General features: G+C 42.8%; 1 protein-coding gene and 2 pseudogenes across 1 annotated transcript; all 3 read left to right on the forward strand.

Annotated features, from left to right (window-relative positions):
- Positions 1–335: 335 nt before the first annotated feature.
- LOC100342161 (olfactory receptor 7A17-like) lies at positions 336–1,236 on the forward strand (annotated as a pseudogene).
- Positions 1,237–1,823: 587 nt separating this feature from the next.
- On the forward strand, positions 1,824–7,372 carry LOC100346156 (olfactory receptor 7A10-like; annotated as a pseudogene).
- Positions 7,373–23,371: 15,999 nt separating this feature from the next.
- Positions 23,372–24,301, forward strand: LOC100346412 (olfactory receptor 7A17-like). The gene has a single exon (XM_002722099.2). The coding sequence runs from the start codon at positions 23,372–23,374 to the stop codon at positions 24,299–24,301; it is 930 nt and encodes a 309-aa protein (XP_002722145.1).
- The last annotated feature ends 310 nt before the right edge of the window (positions 24,302–24,611 follow it).

Below are 24,611 nucleotides of genomic sequence, written 5' to 3' on the forward strand. Positions count from 1 at the left end.
CTCCTTCATCATTGGGATGTAGGGAATTTTATTTTTCAGCATGGAAAACTGGTTGAATGCACAGTGCTAAGAACTAGATCAGAAATCAATTTCTATATCTTAAGTGCAAGAAAACAATTCTACTTAAAAGAGAAGAATATTTACATGAACTTTAGTGAAAATGCTAGGTGGGAAGGAAGCCTTATTCAGAGATATCAAGAGTTCCCAGAAGCATACATACAAGGCAGAAACCAACCTACAGCCTGAAAAATGAGAATCACAGCATTTCACCTATGGCTGATTCTTTGATAAACAGTCTTGTTGTTGATCTCATAACAAGTGGTCGCCTCAAGCGAATGGAACAACAGAATGATACAGGACTTTCAGAATTCCTCCTTCTGGGACTCTCAGAGGACCCAGCACTGCAGCCCCTCATATTTGGGCTCTTCCTTTCCATGTACCTGGTCACTGAGGCTGGGAACCTGCTCATCATCCTGGCCATCCTCTCAAACAACCACCTCCACACACCCATGTACTTCTTCCTCTCCAACCTGTCCTTGGTGGACGTCTGCTTCACCTCCACCACCGTCCCCAAGATACTGGTGAACATCCAGACACAGAATAAACCCATCAGCTATGCAGGCTGCATCACCCAGATGTTCTTCTTCATACTCTGCAGATTCAGACAACTTCCTTCTGGTTGTGATGGCCTGTGAGAGATTTGTGGCCATCTGTCACCCCCTGCACTACACGGTCATCATGAACCCCCAGCTCTGTGTGCAGCTGGTTTTGGTATGCTGGGTCATCAGTGTCCTCCATTCTTTGTCCTTCTGTGTACACCTGGAAATCCCCCACTTCTTCTGTGAACTGAACCAGGTGATCCACAGCGCCTGCTCTGACACCTTTCTTAATGATCTGTTTCTGTACTTTGTATCTGTGCTCCTGGGAGGAGGTCCCCTGGCTGGGATCCTTTATTCCTACTCTAAGATCGTCTCCTCCATCCGTGCCATCTCCTCAGCCCAGGGGAAGTATAGAGCATTCTCCACCTGTGCCTCTCACCTCTCCATCGTCTCCTTATTCTATTGCACAGGTCTAGGAGTTTACCTTAGCTCTGCTGCTACCCAGAATTCACGCTCAACTGCAGCAGCCTCGATGATGTACACCGTGGTCACCCCCATGCTGAACCCCTTCATCTACAGTCTAAGGAATGAGGACATAAAGAGAGCCCTGAAAAGTATTTTTGGAGGGAAACTATAAATGGGCCAATTGCCTTGGGGCATAAGAAGTGCCAAGAATTGCAGGCTCACAACTCAGAGCCAGAAATTCTTACTCTAGATTCTGATTAAGAAAATAGAACTTTCTTGTTTATTTGTTAGAGTTTACATTATGTAGATTTCAAACTCCCACACAGTTTCAGTAACTCAATTACTAAGCCTTCTGTTGTCCGAATCCCACTTGTTCAACCTCTTTGATATTTTCCTGCTTTCCCAAAGTTAATCCTAACACTGGATCAGAAATATTTGAAAATTAATATTTTTCTCATGGGACGGTAAGGACATCTTAAGAAAGAGTTTTTTCTTACCTGACATCTATTGTGCTGAGTGCTGTTTTTCTGGAAAAAAAATAAGTCTCATGTGTTACTGCTCCTACAGGGAGATGACACATGGTAACTAAGATTATTTACGTAACTCATAGTACAGGAAAATCTGATACCTCTGTTTTTCTCTTTTATGCCCAAAATTCCTGTGTATATAACTACCTTAATGTCTTTTCTGGATAATACAGTTTAACATGCTTGAGTGTTTTACATCTCCTTGGATTTTATCCTGCATCTAAGGCCCTACATGTATTTCAGCTACAAGACCACAGTGTCAACCCCAGACACAGCAGAACAGGCCCCAGAGATATCTACACCAATATTTTTCTCAGGTAGATTTTTTTGCTTTATATAATATTTGAAATATGAATGGTGAAGGGCTGAATGGCTTCCAAGGAGCAGAAATTGGACCAGAAAGGAGATGGCTATGGCTGGAAAAAGGCCACATGGTAGACAGTGTGTTCATACACCTGTTTGGTACTTTGGTTATTCTGACTGCTAATATCTTGGGTGTGTTATTTTACTGTGATTTTGATGTATGTTACAAGTGGCAAAACTGAGTCAAGGTTTCTTACAAATGCATGCTCATCCTCAAATTAAGGTTTGATTTAAACACATAACTGAGGACAGATGCTTGGCACAGCAGTTAGAAAACACTTGGGATACCTGCATCCCATGTACCTGGGTCTGAGTCCCAGTTCAGATCCGGCCATTGTGCCATTTGGGGAATGAACCAGCATATGGATGACCTCTCTTTCTTTCTTTCTTTTTTGACAGGTAGAGTGGACAGTAAGAGAGAGACACAGAGAGAAAGGTCTTCCTTTGCCATTGGTTCACCCTCCAATGGCTGCAGCGGCTGGCACGCTGTGGCCGGCACACCACGCTGATCCAAAGGCAGGAGCTAGGTACTTCTCCTGGTCTCCCATGGGGTGCAGGGCCCAACGACTTGGGCCATCCTCCACTGCACTCCTGGGCCACAGCAGAGAGCTGGCCTGGAAGAGGGGCAACCGGGACAGAATCCGGCATCCAGACCAGGACTAGAACCTGGTGTGCCAGTGCTGCAAGGCAGAGGATTAGCCTAGTGAGCCGCGGCGCCAGCCACAAGATGACCTCTCTTTCTGTCTCTCCCTCTCTCTGTCTCTCCCTCTCTCTGACTGTAACTCTGCCTCTCAAATAAATAAATTCTTTAAATAAAAATAGGTTAAAAGGCATACTAATGAGCTTTCCTTGCAATTATTTCTTTATGGAAATAATTGAATAATATAAATACATTTGTGATATTATTAATCATTTGATTTTATCCACTGTTGGTTCAAGTTCTGTTTTGCACCATGCAGTCACAGTGTTTTGATTCTTGCTTTATGGATTGCATGCTAAAAAGGTAAGAATTGGAATTTTAACCTCCTTTGCTATCTATCATTTAGCTCTTTTCTCTATGTATACAAGCATATGGGGCATTCTATGAATGTGAAAAACATTTTTCCTTGAGTTCAGAAGCCCTGGGGTCTTCACTATTCCCACTTTCTACTTTCACCCACATAATTTTGTGCAACCATAATAAATCTTGTGTTCCAACTCTCCTTAACACCTGAATGCATGCATTTCCACCAAGCTCATCCTCCACAAATGTTCCACAATTTTCCAAAGTTTTTTTCGTATAGTCTACGTTACCTTCTCTCACATGTCGGAACAAACAGTCATGATATCTTAGAATGAACTCATTCTTTTTTCCTCAAAAACATGTATCCTCCTATTTCATAATATTTAATATTGTGCTTAACATCACAGAACCTTAATATTTAGGTAATGAAAAAGTTTTGAGTTGATGAACAGTCCATATTTAATGTTTACAGCACTGACATTCAACTAATATGCTCCTTAACAATTATATTTGAATTTCCCAAGGAAATTCTATGAGATATTGAACAATCCTAACTAGAAATCATCTCACAATACTTTGCTGCTAACCATTTTAATAATGAGAGAATGTGAGGCCAGTATCTATGCAAGAACTCTAAAATCCATGGGGTTCTGCTGATCAGAGACATCACTGTTTATAATTAAAACAAAAACATCAGGCCGGCACTGCAATGTAGTGGGCTAAGGCTCTGCCTGCAGTGCCTGCATCCCATATGGGCACCAGTTGGAGTCCCAGCTGTTCCACTTCCCATCCAGCTCTCTGCCACGGCCTGGGAAAGCAGTAGAAGATGGCCCAAGTCCTTGGGCCCTGCACCTGTGTGGGAGACCCGGAAGAAACTCCTGGCTCCTGGTTTTGTATTGGAGCAGCTTCAGCCATTGTGGCCCTTAGGGAAGTGAAACAGTGGATGGAAGACCCTTTCTCTTTCTGACTCTACCTCTGTCTGTGTAACTCTGCCTTTCAAATAAATGAATAAAATCTTTTAAAAATTGACTATTATTGTTTACTAAATATTGTTCCAAGTTACAATTTGGAAAACATTTGAGTTACATTAAAATCTTGTGTGTTCACTTAAATCCAATGCAATGGACTACCAAATAAGCAATGTTCAATCACATATATGGGTATAAGCACACATAATACATAAAACACATACAACTGTACACATTAAAAACAGACAAATGGGGGCTGGCACTGTGGCATAATGGGCTAAGCCTCCACCTGTAGCTCTGGCATCCCATATAGAAACCAGTGGTTCGAGTCCCAGTTGCTTCACTTCTGACCCAGCTCTCTGCTATGACTTGGGAAAGCAATGGAGGATGACCCAAGTCCTTAAGTACCTGAACCTACTGGGAGACCTGGATGAAGCTCCTGGCTCCTGGCTTTGGATCAGCCCAGTTCAGTCCATTGAGGCCATTTGGGGATTGAACCAGCAGGTGGAAGACCTCTCTCTCTGTCTCTCCTTCTGTCTGTAACTCTACCTCTCAAATAAACAAATAAAATATTAAAAAAAGAAAAGAAAACAACTGCTCACCATCATACTTGGAGGAATTAAAAAATACAGACAAATGCAGAGGTGTTATTGCTGTGATTTTAGTCAGGCAGCAGGTGGGACACTACCCAGTTCTCTAGTCTGAAAGCACAGTTAGATCCAAGCTGAGACTTTGCAAGTGGAAGGAGTCAAAGTTGATGTGGTTGACATGGTCACAGCACTTTAGAGAAGACAGATGTAATTGCATCTCTAAGGGGAAGAATTTAAAATTTCCTCAAGGACTTTGGTGGGGAGTGCTAATTAGGGGGAAGCATAGCAGATGGCATGAATGGATGTCAAGTGTGGAGGCAAGGATGCCTGTTGCGATGCCCACAGTCCATACTTTAGGGTTCGATTCTGAGTTGTGCATCCATGTTTCCTGATACTTAACATTGCAGCAGGCATTAAATGATAGCCAAAGGACTTGGGTCCCTACTGCCTCAGATTGGTTTCTGGGTTTCTGGCTTTAGCCTAGCTCAGGCCTAGCTTCTGGGGGCATTTGAAAGAGTGATGGGTGGAAACCATTTCTTTCTGTCTCCTGGGGACATAGAATTAGCAGGACAATTTCATTCTTCCCAGATCAGCATCTCCACAGAGGATCAGGTGTTTAGAGGTTGGAACCCCAAGAGGGAGTTGTGCCTAATGAGCAGAGACAGGGAGCTGTAAGTTCACCCTCTGCTGTCATCCCTCACAGTGTGCAATACTGGGCTGCTGTGGGCAGGCTGATTTTTTTGAAGTCTTTGTCAGACTCAGGGACCAATGATTCACTTATTCCTGCTGTCTTCATGTGATTGAGCTTCAGTCTCCATCAGCCATCCAGGGAGGAATCACAACTCCACGTGGAGACCCTCACCTCAGAAAACCCAACCAGGTGAGTACTGCAGAGAGGATCAGGGAACATGGAAGCTGAGAACATTTACCTGAGGCCACCTGATGGCTACCCCAGGCTATTTCAGATAAAACAATCACGTTGTTAGTTTCCTTATTGATCAATTAGTTTTTGTATTTATCTGTGATGTGACAATAAACAGAAGTGTACATTTAAACCAACACAGGACACATTGCTTTCAATGAAATGATTGCAGTGGAAACCTGAGCAGGGATTGAGAGGCAGAAAGTGGTTTCACTAAAAGTAGAACATGGATCCAATTAAGAGGAGGAGAAAAATACAGTGGTAATGGAGAAGAGATCCACAGACAAGGGGGGAAATTTATTGTTTATTATTGCTCATTTTCATCCTGTTTAGGGAGAGGCAGATACAGAAAGACATAAGGAGAGACATCTCCCACGTGCTGGTTCATGTTTCAAGTGCATGGAACCCAACTAATTGGATAACTACCTGCTGCCTCTCAGGGAAGAGGTGGGACAGGAACCATGGCAGAACCAAGTAGAAACCCTACTCACAGATGCTAAGAGGCAGTCCTCTAAACAGACCCAGAACCTTGCACAAAACACAGAAATCTATACTCCAGCTGCTAAATATAGACTGTAGCATTCACTTGTATGAGGAAAGACTCCATGTATTAAACATTGTCTTGCTATTTTTGGCTTAGCTGGTGGTCATCATAACCAAATGGAACAAAACAATGGAATGCAGCTGCCAGAATTCCTCCTTCTTGGGGGCCAGCACCATGGCGCAGTAGGTTAATCCTCCACCTGTGGCGCCCGCATCCCATCTGGACACCAGTTCTAGTCCCGGCTGCCTCTCTTCCAATCTAGCTCTCTGCTATGGCCTGGGAAAGAAGTAGAAGATGGCCCAAGTGCTTGGGACCTTGCATCCCATGGGAGACCAGCAAGAAGCATCTGGCTCCTGGCTTCGGATCAGCACAGTTCCAGCCATTGCGGTCATCTGGGGAGTGAACCAACGGAAGGAAGACTTTTCTCTCTGTCGCTCCCTCTCACTGTCTGTAACTCTACCTCTGAAATAAATAAATAAAATTTTATTAAAAAAAGAATTCCTCCTTCTGGGACTCTCAGAGGACCCAGCACTGCAGCCCCTCATATTTGGGCTCTTCCTCTCCATGTACCTGGTCACTGTTGCTGGGAACCTGCTCATTGTCCTGGCCATCCTCTCAGACCCCCCACCTCCACACACCCATGTACTTCTTCCTCTCCAACCTGTCCTTGGTGGACATCTGCTTCACCTCCACCACCGTCCCCAAGATGCTGGTGAACATCGAGATGCAGAGCAAAGCCATCACCCATGCAGGCTGCATCCTTGATGTACTTCTTCATGTATTTGCTGAGATGGACAACTTTCTCCTGGCCATGATGGCCTACAAGAGGTTTTGGGCATCTGTCACCCCCTGCACTACATGGTCATCATGAACCCCCGGCTCTGTGTGCAGCTGGTTCTGCTGTGCTGGGTCATCAGTGTCCTGCATGCCTTGTTGCACAGCCTCCTGGTGCTGCAGCTGTCCTTCTGTGCACCTCTGGAAATCCCCCATTTCTTCTGTGAACTGAATCAGGTGATCCACAGTGCCTGCTCTGACACCTTTCTTAATGATGTGGTCATGTATTTACAGTTATGCTGCTGGGTGGAGGTCCCCTGGCTGGGATCCTTTACTCCTACTCTAAGATCGTCTCCACCATCTGTGCCATCTCCTCAGCCCAGGGGAAGCATAAAGCATTCTCCACCTGTGCCTCTCACCTCTCTGTTGTCTGCTTATTTTATTATACAGGACTCGGAGTGTACTTTAGTTATCCTATTACCCAAAACCCACAGTCAAATGCAAGGGCTTCAGTGATGTACACAGTGGTCACCCCCATGCTGAACCCCTTCATCTACTTTCTAAGAAATGAAGACATAAAGAGGGCCCTGAAGAGGTCTCTAGGAGAGAAATCATAAATGTGCAATTGTCTTGGGGCTGAACAAGAGCCAAGGATTGCAGGGATCAAAGCCTCCTAGTTGGAAATTCCTGCTGTTGGATCTTATTGTGAAAGTACAATTTCCTCCTCTGTTTATGTGCTGGACTCTCTATCATATTGATTTCAACCTCTCTGTGCAATTTAAACAACTCACATAGAAAGGCATCAGGGGTCCTCAGTATCCCACAGGTTATCCCTTAGGTGTTTTCCTATTTCCCACATGGGATTAGAAGTATTTGCATATTCCCATTTGTCTCATGGGCCAGGAAGGATGTCTTAGGAGTACTTTATTCCTACCTGATATACATTGTACTGAGTAGCATTTCTTTGGATTTATGGGGAAAAATTCATGTGTGTTACTCCTATGGAGAGCCTACACATGGCAACTCCTGTCATCTATCTAATTTGTAGGTCATGAAAATCTGAAGCCACAGATTTTCTCTTTTACCCCCATCATTCTTGTGTATCCACTCCTTTTAAAGCTCTCCCTGATAATCCAGAATTTACCATGTTTATGTGGTTTACAACTTGTCAGTGAATTTTAACCCATCCTTTAAGATCTTGTTCTATTTTGGCTTCATGCCCATGGTGTCCATCACAGATGTGGAAACCAACCCCCAAGGTTTCTGCTGCACAATTTTCTTAGGAAGACAGGTTTATTGTCTATAGAACATTTTGAAATGATATCAATATATGAATGGTGAACAGATGAGTGGTTCTTAAGGGGTAGATACTTGTCAGCTTCCCGATCGTTAGCAACCGGCCAGGAAGCCAACTACAGGTTCAACAAAGGAGACTGAGAAGACTCAGGTACACACCTTAAATCTATTATGGCGTCTAGAGGGAGAGACTACTCAGCCAAACTCCTGTGGGCACAAGGCGCTAACGACTGGGGAGAGAGGCTGAGCAACCTCCTCTTACAGAGTCTGAGGGCCCACTTATATACAGTTTTAAAAGGCCAGCCCCGCCCAAACGCTGCCCTCCCAGGTTGCATAGCTATGGTGATGTGGTTTGCGGTTTGGCAATTTCCTCTTGCAGGGCCGCTTAGAGTGCAGCTTCTTCTTCTGCATAATTCCCTGACAGTACTGGGTGAGGAGATGGGTGGTTGTGGCTGCACAAAGGCTACCCTGGGGGTCTTACGCATGGCATCTTATGTGCATGCTTCGTATTTTGGTTGGTCCTAGTGTTAATGTCTTGTGTGTGATACTTCACTGCATTTTTCAAGCTGTTACCATTGAGGACACTGAATTGAAGGGTGCATCATCTCCCTCACTCATTCTTACAAATGTCTATTAACCTACAAATATCTACAAACATATGTTTTATTTAAATGTGTAAGTTGGGATTGATGTTTGGTGTGGTACTTAACCAACTGCTTCAGAAGACAACAAAACAAATCAGAGTACCCAGGTTTAAGGTCCATTCCAGTTCCAGGCCTGTCTCCTGCTAAAACATGCAGGAAGTCAGCTGATGATGGCTCAAGGACTTGGGTCCCTGATGCCCATGTCTGAGATTCAGTCTAGGTCCAAACCTTCTGGTTTTGGTCTGACACAGCCCTGGCTAGTATGGGCATTTGGGATGCAAGATCTCTCTGTGTTGCTCTGCGTGTCTTGCTGCCTTTCAATAAAATGAAAATAAGTATATAAAGGGAAGCGGGATACACAGTAGACTCACAGAATGGCAGATGTCCTAAACAGCACTCTGGCCTCAGAATCAGACCTTAAGGCATTTGGATCCAGCTGAAAAGCCCATGAGAGTATTTTAGGCATGGAAAGCCAAGACACTCTGGCAAAAAAAAGAGAAGACCTAAATGAAAGGTCTCTGCGAGTGAGATCCCAGTGGAAAGAACGGGGCCATCAAAGAAGGAGATACCTTTCTCTGAAGGGAGGAGAGAACTTCCACTTTGACTATGACCCTGTCTGAATAAGAAGGAAGTCGGCAAACTCAAAAGTCTTCCATAGCCTTGGCAACTCATGACTAGAGACTAGGGAGATTACTGACACCATAAACAAGAGTGTCAAATTGTTAAGTCAACAACAGGAGTCACTGTGTACTTACTTCTCATGTGGGATCTGTCCTTAATGTGTTGTCCAATGTGAAGTAATGCTATAACTAGTACTGAAACAGTATTTTACACTTTGTGTTTCTGTGTGGGTGCAAACTGATGAAATCTTTACTTAATATATACTGAATCGATCTTCTGTATATAAAGATAATTGAAAATGAATCTTGATGTGAATGGAATGGGAGAGGGAGCGGGAGATGGGAGGGTTGTGGGTGGGAGGGAACTTATGGGGGGAGAAGCCATTGTAATCCATAAACTGTATTTTGGAAATTTATATTTACTAAATAACAGTTAAAAAAATAAAATATTTGAAACTTTAAATGAAAAAGTCAAAAAGATATTAACAAGATTTTATTTAAGAATAGAAAATCATGAGGTCAACATTGTGCTGTTGCAGGTAAAGCCACCATCTGCAGTGCCAGCATCCCATATGGGCATAGGTTCAAGTCCTGGCTGTCCACTTCAAATTCCACCCCTTGATTATGGCCTGGGAAAGCAGCAAGTGCTTGAGCCCCTGCCACCCCTGTGGGAGACCTGGGAGAAGCTCCTGGCACCTGGTTTCAGGCTGACCAAGCCCTGGCTGTTGTGGCCATCTGGGGAGTGAACCAGCGGATGGAAGACTCTCTCTCTCTCTCTCTCTCTCTCTCTCTGCCTCTCCGTAACTCTGCCTTTCAAATAAATAAATAAATAAATCTTTTAAAAAAAGACGAAAAGTCCTTGTATTAATGCCTCCCCCCACTTAAATTCACAGTTTGTTCTTAACAAATATGTGTGAATTTCTCATGAAAATTGTACGAGATTTGAAGAAAGTTAACTAGATATCACCTCACATTCTTCCTCTGTTGACTGTGTTAACAGCATGTGGATGTGAGGTAATCATTTATGAAAGAACCCTAAAGTTAAATATATGCATGTTCTGCTAATCCAAAGACACCACTCTCTATCATTAAACAAAACGTATCAAACAAGTCTTGTTCACTAAAGATTTTTCCAACTCATAGGAACTGTGAAAAGTCTGAGGGTAGATGATATTTAATCTTGGGGTGTGCAATTATTCCAATCAATCTGGCACCATGTGAACACATATAGGGACATAAACATACATGTGAACATGACACACATACACCCATACACATAAAAAATATGGACAAGCACGAAGACTCGATAACTGTGATTTGAACCACAATGTCACTGGAACACTATATAGTCTACCAGTCTGAGACGACAGTGGGATCCGAGCTTTGCCTTCACTAGTGGAAGGAGTCAGATTGGTCTGGTTGATATGATTATGACCCTAAAGAGAAGAAATTATAGGAAATTCACATCTCTAAGAAGAATAAAGCAATTTTTCTCAAGGAGTTAGAGATATGTTGATTAGAGGAAACACAGAGGATTACATAAGTGGATGTAAGGAGGCAGGCATTTGGTGCACTAGCTAACATGCCCTTTGAGATGCCTGTGTCATGTATCGGAGTTTGGGTGCAATGTTCAGCTCTGCTCCCAATTCTCTTACTGGTCATGCACAACCAGGGATTAAGCTTGAATGCATGGGGTCCTTCTTCCCATAAGGAAGACAGAGATTGGGTTCTGGGCTCCTAGCTTTAGCCAGGCCAAGCCCAGCTATGGTGTGCATTCAGGAACTAAACCTCTTTTTTCTGTATGTATCTCTCTGCTTTTCAAATAAATATAAATAAATAAAAACTTTAAGCCATATACATACACACACAATGGAATACTATTCACTCAAAAAGAATGGCATTCTGTCACTTCAGACTTCATGGATGCACTTGGAGGACATTGTTGTAAATGCAATCAGCCAGGCACAGAAGAAAAATACTACGACTCATAGAATCTTATAAAGCTGGTTTCATAGAAGTCGACAAGGGGATAATGGTTAGCAGAAGGGGAGAAAGGACAGTGGTTGGTCAGTGGGTACAAGGTTTTGGATGGACAAGAGGAATAAGCTCTGGTTCTGACCATACAGTAAAGTAACCACGGTTAACAAAAATGCACTGGATATCTCAAAATAGCTAGCAAGGATTCTGAATTGTCACAACTCAAAGAAATGATCAGTGTTGAAGGTGATTGGCATGCTAATTACCCTGATTTGATCATAATGTAGTATGTAAATGCATAAACATCACTGTATCCTCCATAAATTGTCATAAGGGGGCCAGTACTGTGGTGCAATTGGTTAAAGCCCTAGCTTGCACTGCTAGCCTCCCATATGGGTACCAGTTCAAGTTCTTGCTGCTCCACATTTGATCTAGCTCTTTGCTATGGCCTGGGAAAGCAAAATATGGCTTAAGTCCTTGAGCCCCTGCACCTGCATGGGAGACCCAGAAAAAGTTCCTTGCTCCTGGCTTCTGGCTCCTGCCTTTGGATCAGCTCAAGTCTGGCTGTTGTGCCCATTTTGGGAGTGAACCAGTGGATAGACCTCCCTGTATCTCTCTTTCTCTCTCTCTCTCTCTGTAACTCTGTCTCTGAAATAAATAAAAGTCATATATATAAATTGCAAGTTTAAATTAATTAATAAAATATTAATAATTGTATTTAAATAAAATAATTTCATTAAAATAAAATATTAATACATGTACCTCTTAATTAGCAAACATACTGAAAACTAAAGGACAACTCTTAACTTGTAATAAAATTTCTATTTCATAACAAGTGAGGAGCCTCTAGTTTTACAACAGGGAAAATTTTCCTCTTCTTGAAGCAGGAAATGCCAATTATCTGGAGACATCTACAGCTATATACCCAACTAAACTCTTGGTCAGTCTGAAGACTCTAGGGAACATTTCAAGACAAGCCTCCTGTCTTGTATTCTGGAGAAAACATTGATTCAAATAAGTCCTGAGTGCTTTGACCTCTGGGAGGCAGGAGAATTTGCAGAAAAAGAATAATCAGACTGAGTACACTTGACTTCTAACCTGGAGGTCTCTTAGGAACAGATAATCAACAGGGAAATTTTTTGCTGCCCAAACTAGCACTCCCACAGGGAAACTGGGTGCTTACAGTCAGAGCACCTGGAGGGAAATGGGAACTGTGCTAATGAGCAGAACAGGGAGCTATAAATTCATGGGAATCTTGGTCTGATTCAGTGAGTGATATTTTACACCTTCCTGCTGTCTGGTGTGTGACAGTCTGTCTCCATCATCAGTCATCCCGGGATGAGTCACACCTCCACCTGGAGGCCTTCCTCCCAGAGAATCATGCAGGTGAGTCTGAGCCCACTGTAGGCACTGCAGGAAAGGCTTGGAGGGAATGGACACTGAGAACATTTCCCTGAGGTGACCTGATGGCCAGCTCAGTCTATTTCAGGTCATTGAGACAAGAACACAGAACTCTCTGTTGACAGTTAAGTGATGGTAGATGAAGCCAAGCCCTGTCAGAGCAGGGACAGAGAAGCACAAAGTGGTCCCAGTAAAAGTAGAACAGGTATCCAAAAATAATTGCAATTAAGAAGGTAAAATATAGGGTGGTAGATGTGCATTTTAAATTCATTTTGTGAAAAACAGGAAGGGGATAATCTGTGAATATATATAAGCAATAACCATTTTTTAAAAAACTCATGTCTTTTCTGTATGTAAAAAATCCTAAAGAAGAGTGCACTATTGTACACAATATAGCAACTGCATTGATTTAATTTTAATGAATCTTACGTAATAGGACATATTTACATTTGCAATGCCCAAAATCTCCCAATTCTCAGCCATAAATGTATGGCTAACACTGGCTCCTTGTCCTCAGTTCTCAGGTTGGAAAACTGGCCCTTGGGCCACATGCAGCCTGCCAACAGCTTTTGTGTGGCCTTTGAACTAAGAATAGTTTGTACATTGTTAAGTGGTTGAAAAAATCATAAGAAGATATGTGGAACTCATACCAAATTCCAATTTCAGTGTCCATCGGTGAATCTAACCATGCTCCTACCTGCACATACTGTCTACAGCTGCTTTTGTGTTACAGTGGTAGAAGTGAGTAGTTGGAACAGCAACCATGTGGCTTCCAACTCTAAAACACCCTGCATCTGGCCCTTTACAGCTACAGTTTGCCGACCCTTGTTCTAATTCAGTTATTGCAAGCTTGTGATGGGTTTTCCAACTGCTTGCATTTATAAAATGGCAATTTCTTGGGCTTCCTTCATCAACCAGTACATTAGTTGGTAGTTATCAGCTTGTGTCATTTTGCTTGTCCTCCGCATGGACCTTACATCATGTATGACAGTTTCAGTTCAGAAATAATCAATTTCCAGTTTTAAGTGTAACAAAAATAGGGAAATCATATTTTTTCTGCCATGTTTGTTCTTTAACTTCTTGCTGGGAGTGCGTCACCTGCAATATTATATACATAGACTAATTAGTATATTGAAAATGAAGCAGAAACTCTTATAGCATAGCAAGTATTCAGAGCTGTTTAACCAACAGAAACCCAGCAGTTTTGACTAGATTTGGGGAATAGCTTGTTTGCTAAAAACACAGTGTTAGAACATGATGTTCCTACTGTTGGAACATGAGTTATTTCCGCCCTGTAACACTAAATTCGTTAGGGAAATTTTTTTTTCCTGTATGAATTCTTTTTTTTTTAACTTTTATTTAATGAATATAAATTTCCAAAGTATAGCTTATGGACTGCAATGGCTTCCCCCCATAACGTCCCTCCCACCCACAACCCTCCCCTTTCCCACTGCCTCTCCCCTTCCATTGACATCAAGATTCATTTTCGTTCTCTTTATATACAGAAGATCAGTTTAGCATATATTAAGTAAAGATTTCAGCAGTTTGCTCCCACACAGAAACATAAAGTGAAAAATACTGTTTGAGTACTAGTTATAGCATTAAATCTCAATGTACAGCACACTAAGGACAAAGATCCTACATGAGGAGTAATTGCACAGTGACTCCTGTTGTTGACTTAACAATTTGACACTCTTGTTTATGGCATCAGTAATCACCCTAGGCTCTTGTCATGAGCTGCCAAGGCTATGGAAGCCCCCTGTGTTCACTGATTCTGATAATTTTTAGACAAGGCAAAGTGGAAGTTCTCTCCTCCCTTCAGAGAAAGTACCTCCTTCTTTGATGACCCGTTCTTTCCACTGGGATCTCACTCGCGGAGATCTTTCATTTAGGTTTTTTTTCCCAGAGTGTCTTGGCTTTCCATGCCTGAAATACTCTCATGGGCTTTTCAGCCAGATCCGCATGCCTTAAGGGCTGATTCTGAGGCCTGAGTGCTGTTTAGGACATCTGCCATTCTATGGGTCTGCTGTGTATCTCACTTCTCATGTTGGATCATTCTCTCCCTTTTTTATTCTCTCAGCTAGTATTTGCAGACACTATTCTTGTTTATGTGATCCCTTTGGTTCTTAGTCCTATCATTATGATCAATTGTGAACAGAAATTGATCACTGGGACTAGTGAGATGGCATTGGTACATGGCACCTTGATGGGATTGAATTGGAATCCCCTGGTATGTTTCTAACTCTACCGTTTGAGGTAAGTCAGCTTGAGCATGTCCCGAATTGCACATCTCTTCCCTCTCTTATTTAGGGAAAAAATTTTATTATAATGTTAAACTCTTCAACTTGAAGAGAAGGCAGAATTATTTCAATTCATTGTGCATTCAGATAAGAGTAAGATTCTTAGAATTACTTAGAATTACTGTAACTTCTGATGTAATCATTTTAAAGCAAATAGCATGAATTATGTCAAATGAATGGTGCCACATGTCTGTTTTCTATAGGAAAGCAGAATTCAGAGGCAGACATCTAAATTACTACCACCCTTTCCATTCTAAAATACAAGTAATGAAAAATGTTCACTACAGGGGCTGGCGTTACGGTAGTGTGGGTTGAGTTGCCACCTGTGATGCCAACATCTCATGTGGCCACTAGTTTGAGTCCTGGCTGTGCTACTTCCAATCCGGCTCTCTGATAATGAGCCTGGGAGAGCAACAGAGGATGTTCCAAGTGCTTGATCAGATCCCTTCCACCCATGCAGGAGACCCCAGTGGAGTTCTGGGCTCTTGGCTTCTGCCTGGCCCAGCCCTGGCTGTTATGAACATGTGGGGAATGAACCAGTTGATGGAAGATTCACTCTTTCTCTGCCCCTCTATGTAACTTTGCTTTTCAAATAAGTCTCTTTAAAAATGTTCACTACAGCATGCATATTAAGACAAATTTCTAGAGGAGTTGTATTTTTTTTGAAACATATGAAAAGCAGAGAGACTGAGATCTTGGTTTTACTGGTTCATTCTCTAATTGCCCACAAGGGCGGGGCCAGGCTGAAGCCAGGAGCCTGGAACTCCATCTGGGTTTCCCGCATGAATTAGAGGGACCCAAGTATTTAACCATCATCTGCAGCTTTCCCTAGCACATTAGCAGGAAACTGGATTGAAGGTGTAGTAGCCGGGACTCAAATTGGTACTGTGATATGGGATGTGGCAGTCTCAGGTGGCTGATTAACTAGCTGTGCCACAACACCCTCTCCTGGAGCTGTAGTCTTAACCTACTAAAGCAATCTTATAGTATACAAAGGACTTCTGAAATATAGGGTGGTACACTCATCACCATGAGTGTAATTTCACTCTGTCCATCAACGAGTTACAATATAGGTATGATAAACACCTATGCAATTTATTTGCTGCTAAGTTCTGAATATGAAAAAGAATACTTAAGTTTTGACTGCTCTCCTTAACATACTCACAAAGCCATTACCATGCTCTGTCACTTCCCTAAAAGTTGAAGAGGCTTATTAGGCCTCAAGCTCACTTAACTTTTGGAGGAGGGACTGACTTAGCAACACTGGGGCAGTAAAGAAAGTCTGGAACTTAAAAATTTGTAATCCCAGATGTAACAACAGAAAAAGGGTGCTGGACTTCCTTGGAGCTTCACTATCTTATTCACACGCAATATTGTCTGAGGCTCTGATGAGAATTATTACTATAGTTGTGAGATTTCTTTCTGATGCGACTACATACAGAACCTCAACAACCTTGAATCTCAGAATAGATGGATATGCAGATTCTTTGAAATGGGATATTTCTTTTTTATTTTTTTAAGGAATACAAATTGCATCAGTATCACTTTAGGAATATTCTTCTCACCATACCTGCCTTCCCACTCTTCCTCCCTCTCCCCTTCTGCATTAAGATTCATTTTCAATTAACTTTGTATACATAAGATCAACTCTATAATAGTAAAGAGTTAAACAATTTGCACACACACGCACATTTGGGGGCTGTTTGAAATCAAGTTTGGTCCCACCAAGAAGTATCAGTGAATTCTTTATGAGCTTTTGTAATTTTGCATCAAAATATATATTTATTTGAGAGGACATTTCCATTCACTGGTTCACTCTCTCAAATGCCCTTAATGGCTGGGGCTTGTCTGGACCAAAGCTAGGAGCTGTGAACTCACTCCGGGTCTCACCCCAGGTGGATCACAGGAACTTGATTATTTCAGTAGTCATTGCTATCTCCCAGGCTCTGCGTTAAGAGGAAACTGGAATCAGGAGTGGAGCTGGGACTGAAACTCAGGTCCTTTGATATGGCACCCCAAACCAGTATTTCAACTGCTAAGCCAAACTCTTTCCCCTGATTGTGATAGATATATGGTGATACTCTATAGTGTAATCCTGCCACAGTGCATCCACTATACGATTGGTCTTGTGAATTTTAAATTTTGGAACTACAGTTCTACAGAACTACAGTGAAACAGGTGCAGTTGGACTTTAATTTTCCCTTAACTTCATTATGAAATTGAATGATGGGTGAGTGGATTAATGGTTAAGAAGCTGGGTCCCACTACAGATTACCCAGCTGTGGCTACTGGCTCCAACTTCTTGAAAATGCAGATCCTGGGAGGCAGTGATAATATCTTAAGTAATTGGGTGTTTGCCACTCACATGGGAGACCTGGTTTGAGTTCCAAGCTCCTGGCTTTGGCTCCAGTCAGCACTGGCCATTGTGGTCATTTGGAGGAATAAACCAGCAGATGGGAACTATCTTTGTGTTTATCCATCTCTCCCTCAAACAACATATAAAGACAAATGAAAGAAACAAAAACTCTTAAGTGAAAAGAATAAGCTTATATTTGATTTCCCAACATGATTTTTTGTTTGGATTCCTTATAATATGCTTTAAAACAGAACGAAAGATACTCCCTGTGAATACCAGCTGGTGAGTTATCAATACAGTTCTAGACTGATAAAATAAGGCTTTGAGGTACTTTGGTTAAGTTGGCTGCCTTGGAGTCCTTTGCTTACTTATCTACCAAATAAGGAGGTTTAATATTATGAAAGGTCAAGCTACATATGAGGATACTTCAAAAACTTTGTGGAGAAATGAATTTAAAACCTAAGTTTATTTTGGTGCAAAAAATTTAAAATCCGTATGTTTTTCATGATATACATCTTTCAAGAACTTCTTAAAGACCTCATGTGTACATGAATTTCAAAATATTTTTACCCCTCAATAAACTTACAGTCTCATTTTCCATAAAAAAATATATATAGGGTGGTAGATGGGGACAAATGAGATAGGCAAGTAAAGGCATTTCTTTTTTTACTTTTTAGTTATTTCAGGGTGTAATGCAGTGGCGTAGCAGGTAAGGCCACCACCTGCTGTTGCGGCATCCCATGTGGGCACCAGTTCAAGTCCCAGCTTCTCCACTTCTGACCCAGCTCTCTGCAATACCTTGGGAAAGCAGCGGAAGATGGTCCAACTGTGGAGACCTGGAGGAAGCTCCAAGCTCCTGGATTTGGATCATCCCAGCTCCAGCCATTGCAGCCATTTGGAGAGTGAGACAGCAGATGGAAGACATTTCTCTCTGTAACTCTTTCAAATAAATAAATAAATCTTTTTCAAAAGTTATTTTATTTTATATGAAAGGCAGAGAACAAAGAGTTATAGACAAAGACATAAGGAGAGATCTATCTTCCATTGGCTTACTCCACAAATGCCTGAAACAGTTGGGGCTGGGCCAGGCCAAGAACTCAGAAAGCCAGAATTCAATGTAGGTCTTCTCTGTGGGAGACAGGAAACCCAACTAATTGAGCCGTGACCAGGATCTGTCAGAGGGTGCATCAGTAGGAAGCCAGAATCAGGAGCAGGGCTAGGGCTGGAACCCAGGGAGTCTGACCTGGGACACAGGTGTCCCAAGTAGCATCTTAAATGCAGCACCAAAAACTCATATCTACTCTTTTTTAACTTTTGAAATGATGCATATTGAAAACTGATGATAGGGTCAGACCAAGACGTTGTTTGTAAATTCTACCTACAAGAGCATTTCGTGAGATGTGTCTTTTGTAGCTACTTATCTCAACTATAAGCATTCCCATGGGTGGGGGATGAACAGAGCAGGTGGAAAGGGTTAGACTAAATAGCTTTTTTTTGCAATTATTTATAAATATACTTGTGGGTTTGATAACCGTTTACTTTATTTAATGCAAATTGTCTCCCAAGATTGTTGCCTTTCAATCTTGATGTTAGGGTGTGTTAGTTCCTGCTTTTGATTGTGTTCTTTCAAACATACTCATTTTGCTATTTGCCACTTATGGTTCTGTGTGTGTGTGTGTGTGTGTGTGTGTCTGAGGATGAGGTCTCTAAATTTGTGTCACCAAACTTTCAGGCTGTCTTACTGTTCCATCCACTGCTTTGTCAATGCAGTAGCTTGCTTCATTAGAGTTAATAAATCATCCTTTTTTTAATTTGACAGGTAGAGTTAGAGACAGAGACAGAGAGAAAAATAAATCATCTTCCATAAATGTATTTCTATTTTCTTTTTAAAAATATTTATTTATTTATTTATTTGAGAGGTAGAGTTACAGACAGTATATAGAAGAAGACACAGAGAGAAAAGTCTTCCTTCCGTTGGTTCACTCCCCAGATGGCCGCAAGGGCCGGAGCTGCACCAATCTGAAGCCAGGAGCCAGGAGCTTCTTCCAGGTCTCCCACGTGGGTGCAGGGGCCCAAGGACTTGGGCCATCTTCCACTACTTTTCCAGGCCATAGCAGAGAGCTGGATTGGAAGTGGAGCAGCCAGGACTCAAACTAGCACCCATAGGGGGTGCTGGCACTGCAGGTAGTGGCTTTACCGACTTTGCTACAGCACTGACACCTTCAATATATTTTAACAAGGCACAAGTAGAACCTGGGGCACGAGGTCAGCAGTCTTCAATTTTCATCTCCCTTCCTTCCCTCTCAATCACACATGAAGGGGGTGCCTGCCATCAACTGGCACAACACGCTGACATGTTCTCTCCACAGTGGCATCCCTTTTCCCACCTGCATCATTCATAATTTTCATGGTCTCTGCTGGTCTTTCTCCTTCATTTGTTATTGCATCAATGCTAATGTACTGATTAGCACTAAATCACCCAGAACTGGGACAAGGAACAAGGCTCACAAGTGCTTTTGCTGTGACACCAGGCAGGCATGGGTGGAGGCTGGAGATGCTGCTATGCATCCTACAATGAACAACCCTCAACAAAACAATCAAGAGTGACAGGAGTACACAGAAATGGGTTAAACAGCTGTTACATCTTTAGTTTCATTTATTCATTTTTTTAATTTGTGTGAAAGATAAAGAGTTCCCATTTGCTGGTTCACACCCTGAATGCCCACAATTGCTGAAGGGGGGCCAGGCTGACTCAGTGCAATTCTCCCTACTGTGTGGCAGACACTGAAACACTTCAATCATCAGCTGCTGCTGCCTGCAAGAGTGTGCATTAGCAAGAATCTAAAACCAGAAGGGGAGCTGGGACTCAAACCAAGGCACTAAATATGGGAGGCAGCCATCCCAAATGGCGTCTTAGCTGCCAGCCAAATGCCCACCTGTAATTTTAGTATTTCCATCTTCAGCTTGTTTCCCAAAGACAATGACACCGACACGGCTGCCAGAAAAAAATGAAACAGTCTGACTTTGCTCACTGTTGACAATGTCCACCCCGGTTAGTGTGAATCTCCTTCAGGTTTGTCCCCTAAGGGGCAGGAAGGGATTTCCTGTGATTTTCTAGAAGTATTACAGGGTTTGATCAAAGATTTGCATAATTTGCCACACACTGATTTGCCTGTTATAATTGTATGCCCAGACACTATAAGCATATTTTCTATAGTTGCAGGCATGTTAGATGTGCTGTGATTATTATTTTCCAGTTCACGTTGAAGGGAATTTTGCAGCCATTAAAAGGTGTAAATATTATTTAGCTAAAATGCCTCCTCTTTTTTAAAATATTTTATTTATTTATTTATTTGAGAGGTAGAGTTACAGAGAGAGGCAGAGGTAGAGAGAGACAGAGAGAGGTCTTCCACTTGCTAGTTCACTACCCAGTTGGCTGCAATGACCGGTGCTGTGCTGATTCGAAGCCAGGAGACAAGTTTCTTCCAGGTCTCCCATGTGGGTGCAGGGACTTAAGGACTTGGGCCATCTTCTACTGCTTTCCCAGGCCATAGCTGGATCAGAAGTGGAGCAGCCGGGACTCGAACCGGCACCCATATGGATTCTGGTGCTGCAGGTGGAGGCTGAGCCCACTGTGCCAGAGCGCTGGCCCCAGGCTTCTCTTCGTATTTCTGTGTTTCTTGCCTTCATTCAGATGTTTTTGTCAACTGTAGACAAAGAGATTCTAGATGTTCATCTCAAGTGTTTTGTTCCTTCTTACATTAATGTTTATCCCTCTGATTCTCTGTAAGAGCATGCCAGAGAGCTCCAACCTCATTTGCTTCCAGTCAGTCATTTATGTCAATTGTCATTCAACAATCTGGTCTGTTCCAACTACACAAGTCTGACCTTGTCATATGCTAAATTTCCATATGGGGAAATTTCATGGGAGACGAATTGCAAGGAAGTTTATTTTTGATGGAAAAAATGGAATTCGGGCCTGTGAGGGAGGCTTCAAGAGCTCATGGAAAATGTGCACTGTGAATAAACTACGCATGAATTTCAAAATCTGCACCAAAACAAACTTATGTTTCAATTAAACTTTCCACAAAATCACTGAAGGACACCCCTCTCACAAGTGGCTGGCTTCTTTCCTTTGCTTATTTACATGCTTGAGATTTCAACCTGAAAAATGTCTTCAAAGCAAAATCAAACAAACAAACAAAAACAAAAACAAAATAGCACCACCACCACCACCTGTGTCCATGGAAGAGAATGGAAGAGACTGTTGCTCTGCTGTTAACTCTGCAGGTGCACACAGGAGGTCACCAGGTAGCAAGACCAGAGGAGCTCGCCCTTCCTTAGTGTCTCCATAACCATCGTACATGATGACGTCTTGCCCTCCAATGTCTGCTTCCTCCCCACTCTATTGATTGAAAAGAGTTTCCTTTGGATCTTCAAGTGAAGGAGGATGGATGGTGACTGGCTCAGCACTTGGACTGCCCATGGCCCCTGTTCTGAGTGACTGAGTTGGGAGCTCCAGCTCTACCTCCCTGCTAATCCACACCCTGGGTGACAGCAGAGACAGCTCTAATACTTGGGTCGCTACCATCCAATGGGAGACTAGAGAGAGTTCCCAGCTCTTGTCTTCAGACTGGTCCAGCCTCGGCTGTTGCAGGCATATGGGGGGAATGTAACACTTGATTAGAAAATTCTGTCTTTCAAATACAAAAAATTAATCAATTTTTAAAAGGGAGAGAAGAGTCATATCACAATAGTGCCCCACTTGTATTTTCTCATGGGAGACTTCCACACTGGAACTTCTGGGTGGTGTTTATATTTACTTTACAGTAAAGAGAACCTGATTTGACCAGCATGGGTCACTTCCACATGTAGCCCTATCACTGTAGCCAGAGACAAGAAGGAAATGGTGGCAATGCAGCCGTAGCAGGCTATGGTGTCAGCATGTTTGTCTCTGTGTGTGCTTGTTGTGTGTGTGTATGTATGTGTGTATCTTTGTGATAGGACAGCAGTGTTCACAGCTGGGGTGCCAGAGTTCTATATTCCAAGGTTCATTTATCCCAGGTGACACTTAAAACAGTGAGAATACAACTTAACCAACACATGGCATTTAGAAGGAATTTATTTCACATCACTGGAGGCCCTTAAAAAGAAGAATGTATGGGGTTGGTGCCATGGTGAAGCGGGTAAAGCTGCTGCCGGCAGTGCCAGCATCCCATAAAGGAGGAAGTTCAAGTCCCGGGTGCTCCACTTCTGATCCAGCTCTCTATTAATGTGCCTGGGAAAGCAGTAGAAGATGGTCCAAGTCCCTGGGACGCTGCACCCATGTGGGAAACCCAGAAGAAGCCCCAGGCTCCTGGCTTCCCATTGGCTCAGCTCTGGCTATTGTGACCATTTGGGAATTGAACTAGCGGGTTGAAAACCTCTCCCTCTTGCTCATTGTCATGGCCACAGTTGAGTCCTTTGGAGTCTTGAAGTTAGGTAATCACATGGGCCCCAGGGCCTTCGCACTGGCTGACTCCCTACAAGCCCATCATTCTACAGATCCCCTGTGGCACTCTGTCTGAGAGTCATGGCTCCTTCTCTCATCTGATCTAGACACCTGCTAGACAATCACATTCTCCACCAAGCTTCTTCTGCCTGACTTTCCTTTCATAGCATTTATTTGTTGGCTGGTAATCCTTCTGCATCACTGGGAAGCAGGGAATTTTGTTTTGCAGCATATGTTTGTTGGTTGGACAGTAGTTGGAACATGCTCAGAAGTCAATTTACATTGCTCAAGTGCAACAAAAATTCTTATTAAAATGAGTAGGATATGTACAAGAATGTTGCTGACAACTCTAAGTGGAAAGGAAACATTACTCTGTACAAGAATCCCCAAATGGCACTAGATCCACACACAAAATATGGAAATCAATTTTTGGCCTGCAAAATACAAATAGTACCATTAAATCTAAGTGAGCAATAATTTTTGTGTGAAAAGTAATCATGGCATCTCTTTCCTTCCTGCATTCCTCAACCAATGGAGCCAGGGAATGATACACAAATTTTAGAATTCCTACTCTTCGGATTCTCAGAGGACCCAGCACTGCAGCCCCTCATATTTGGGCTCTTCCTCTCCATGTACCTGGTCACTGTGGCTGGGAACCTGCTCATCGTCCTGGCCATCCTCTCAGACAACCACCTCCACACGCCCATGTACTTCTTCCTCTCCAACCTGTCCTCCTATGATATCTGTCTCACATCCACCATTGTCCCCAAGATGCTGGTGAACATCCAGACACAGAGCCAAGCCATCAGCTATGCAGGCTGCATCACCCAGATGTTCTTCTTCTTACTGTTTATTGGGCTGGACAACTTCCTTCTGGTTGTGATGGCCTATGACAGGTTTGTGGCCATCTGTCACCCCCTGCACTACTTGGTCATCATGAACCCCCAGCTCTGTATGCAGCTGGTCCTGGTGTCCTGGGTCATCAGTGTCCTGCATACCTTGTTGCAAAGTTTAATGGTGCTGCGGCTGTCCTTCTGCACATGTCTGGAAATCCCCCACTTCTTCTGTGAACTGAACCAGGTGATCCACAGCGCCTGTTCTGACACCTTCCTTAATGATCTCATTTTGTATTTTGCATCTGTGCTGCTGGTTGGAGGTCCACTGGCTGGGATCCTTTACTCCTACTCCAGGATTGTCTCCTCTGTCTGTGCAATTTCATCATCTCAAGGGAAATATAAAGCATTTTCCACCTGTGCCTCTCACCTCTGCATTGTCTCTTTATTTTATTGTACTGGACTGGGAGTTTACCTTAGCTCTGCTGTTACCCAAGATTCACACTCAACTGCGATCGCCTCGGTGATGTACACCGTGGTCACCCCCATGCTGAACCCTTTCATCTACAGCCTGAGGAATAAAGACATAAAGAGGGCCCTGAAAAGATCTTTGGGAGAGAAACCATAAATGGGAAATTGTCTTAGGAATGAAAAATTGTTGACAATCGCCAAGCTCAAACCTCAGAGGCAGAACTTATTACCGATGGATCTGCTTGTGAAAGTATTTTATCTTGCTATTTGCTGGAGTTTCCTTTCCATGGATTTCAATTACTGCACATTGTAAGAAACCCACTCACTGAGCTTTCTGTTCTCAGTGGCCCACAGTCTGTGAGTCTCCTATTTTCCAACTTTCCCAAAACTACTCCAAATATGTTCTGAAAAATTTGGAAATTCCCATTTGTTCTGTGGGACAGTAAGGATATCTTAGGAATAGTTTT

The sequence above is a fragment of the Oryctolagus cuniculus genome, chromosome 16 (genome assembly GCF_964237555.1).
Source record: "Oryctolagus cuniculus chromosome 16, mOryCun1.1, whole genome shotgun sequence".
NCBI lineage: Eukaryota > Metazoa > Chordata > Mammalia > Lagomorpha > Leporidae > Oryctolagus > Oryctolagus cuniculus.

What these genes read in the sequence shown, in the direction of transcription:
- LOC100346412 (XM_002722099.2), top strand. Translation starts at nt 23,372, where the DNA reads ATGGAGCCAGGGAATGATACACAAATTTTAGAATTCCTACTCTTCGGA.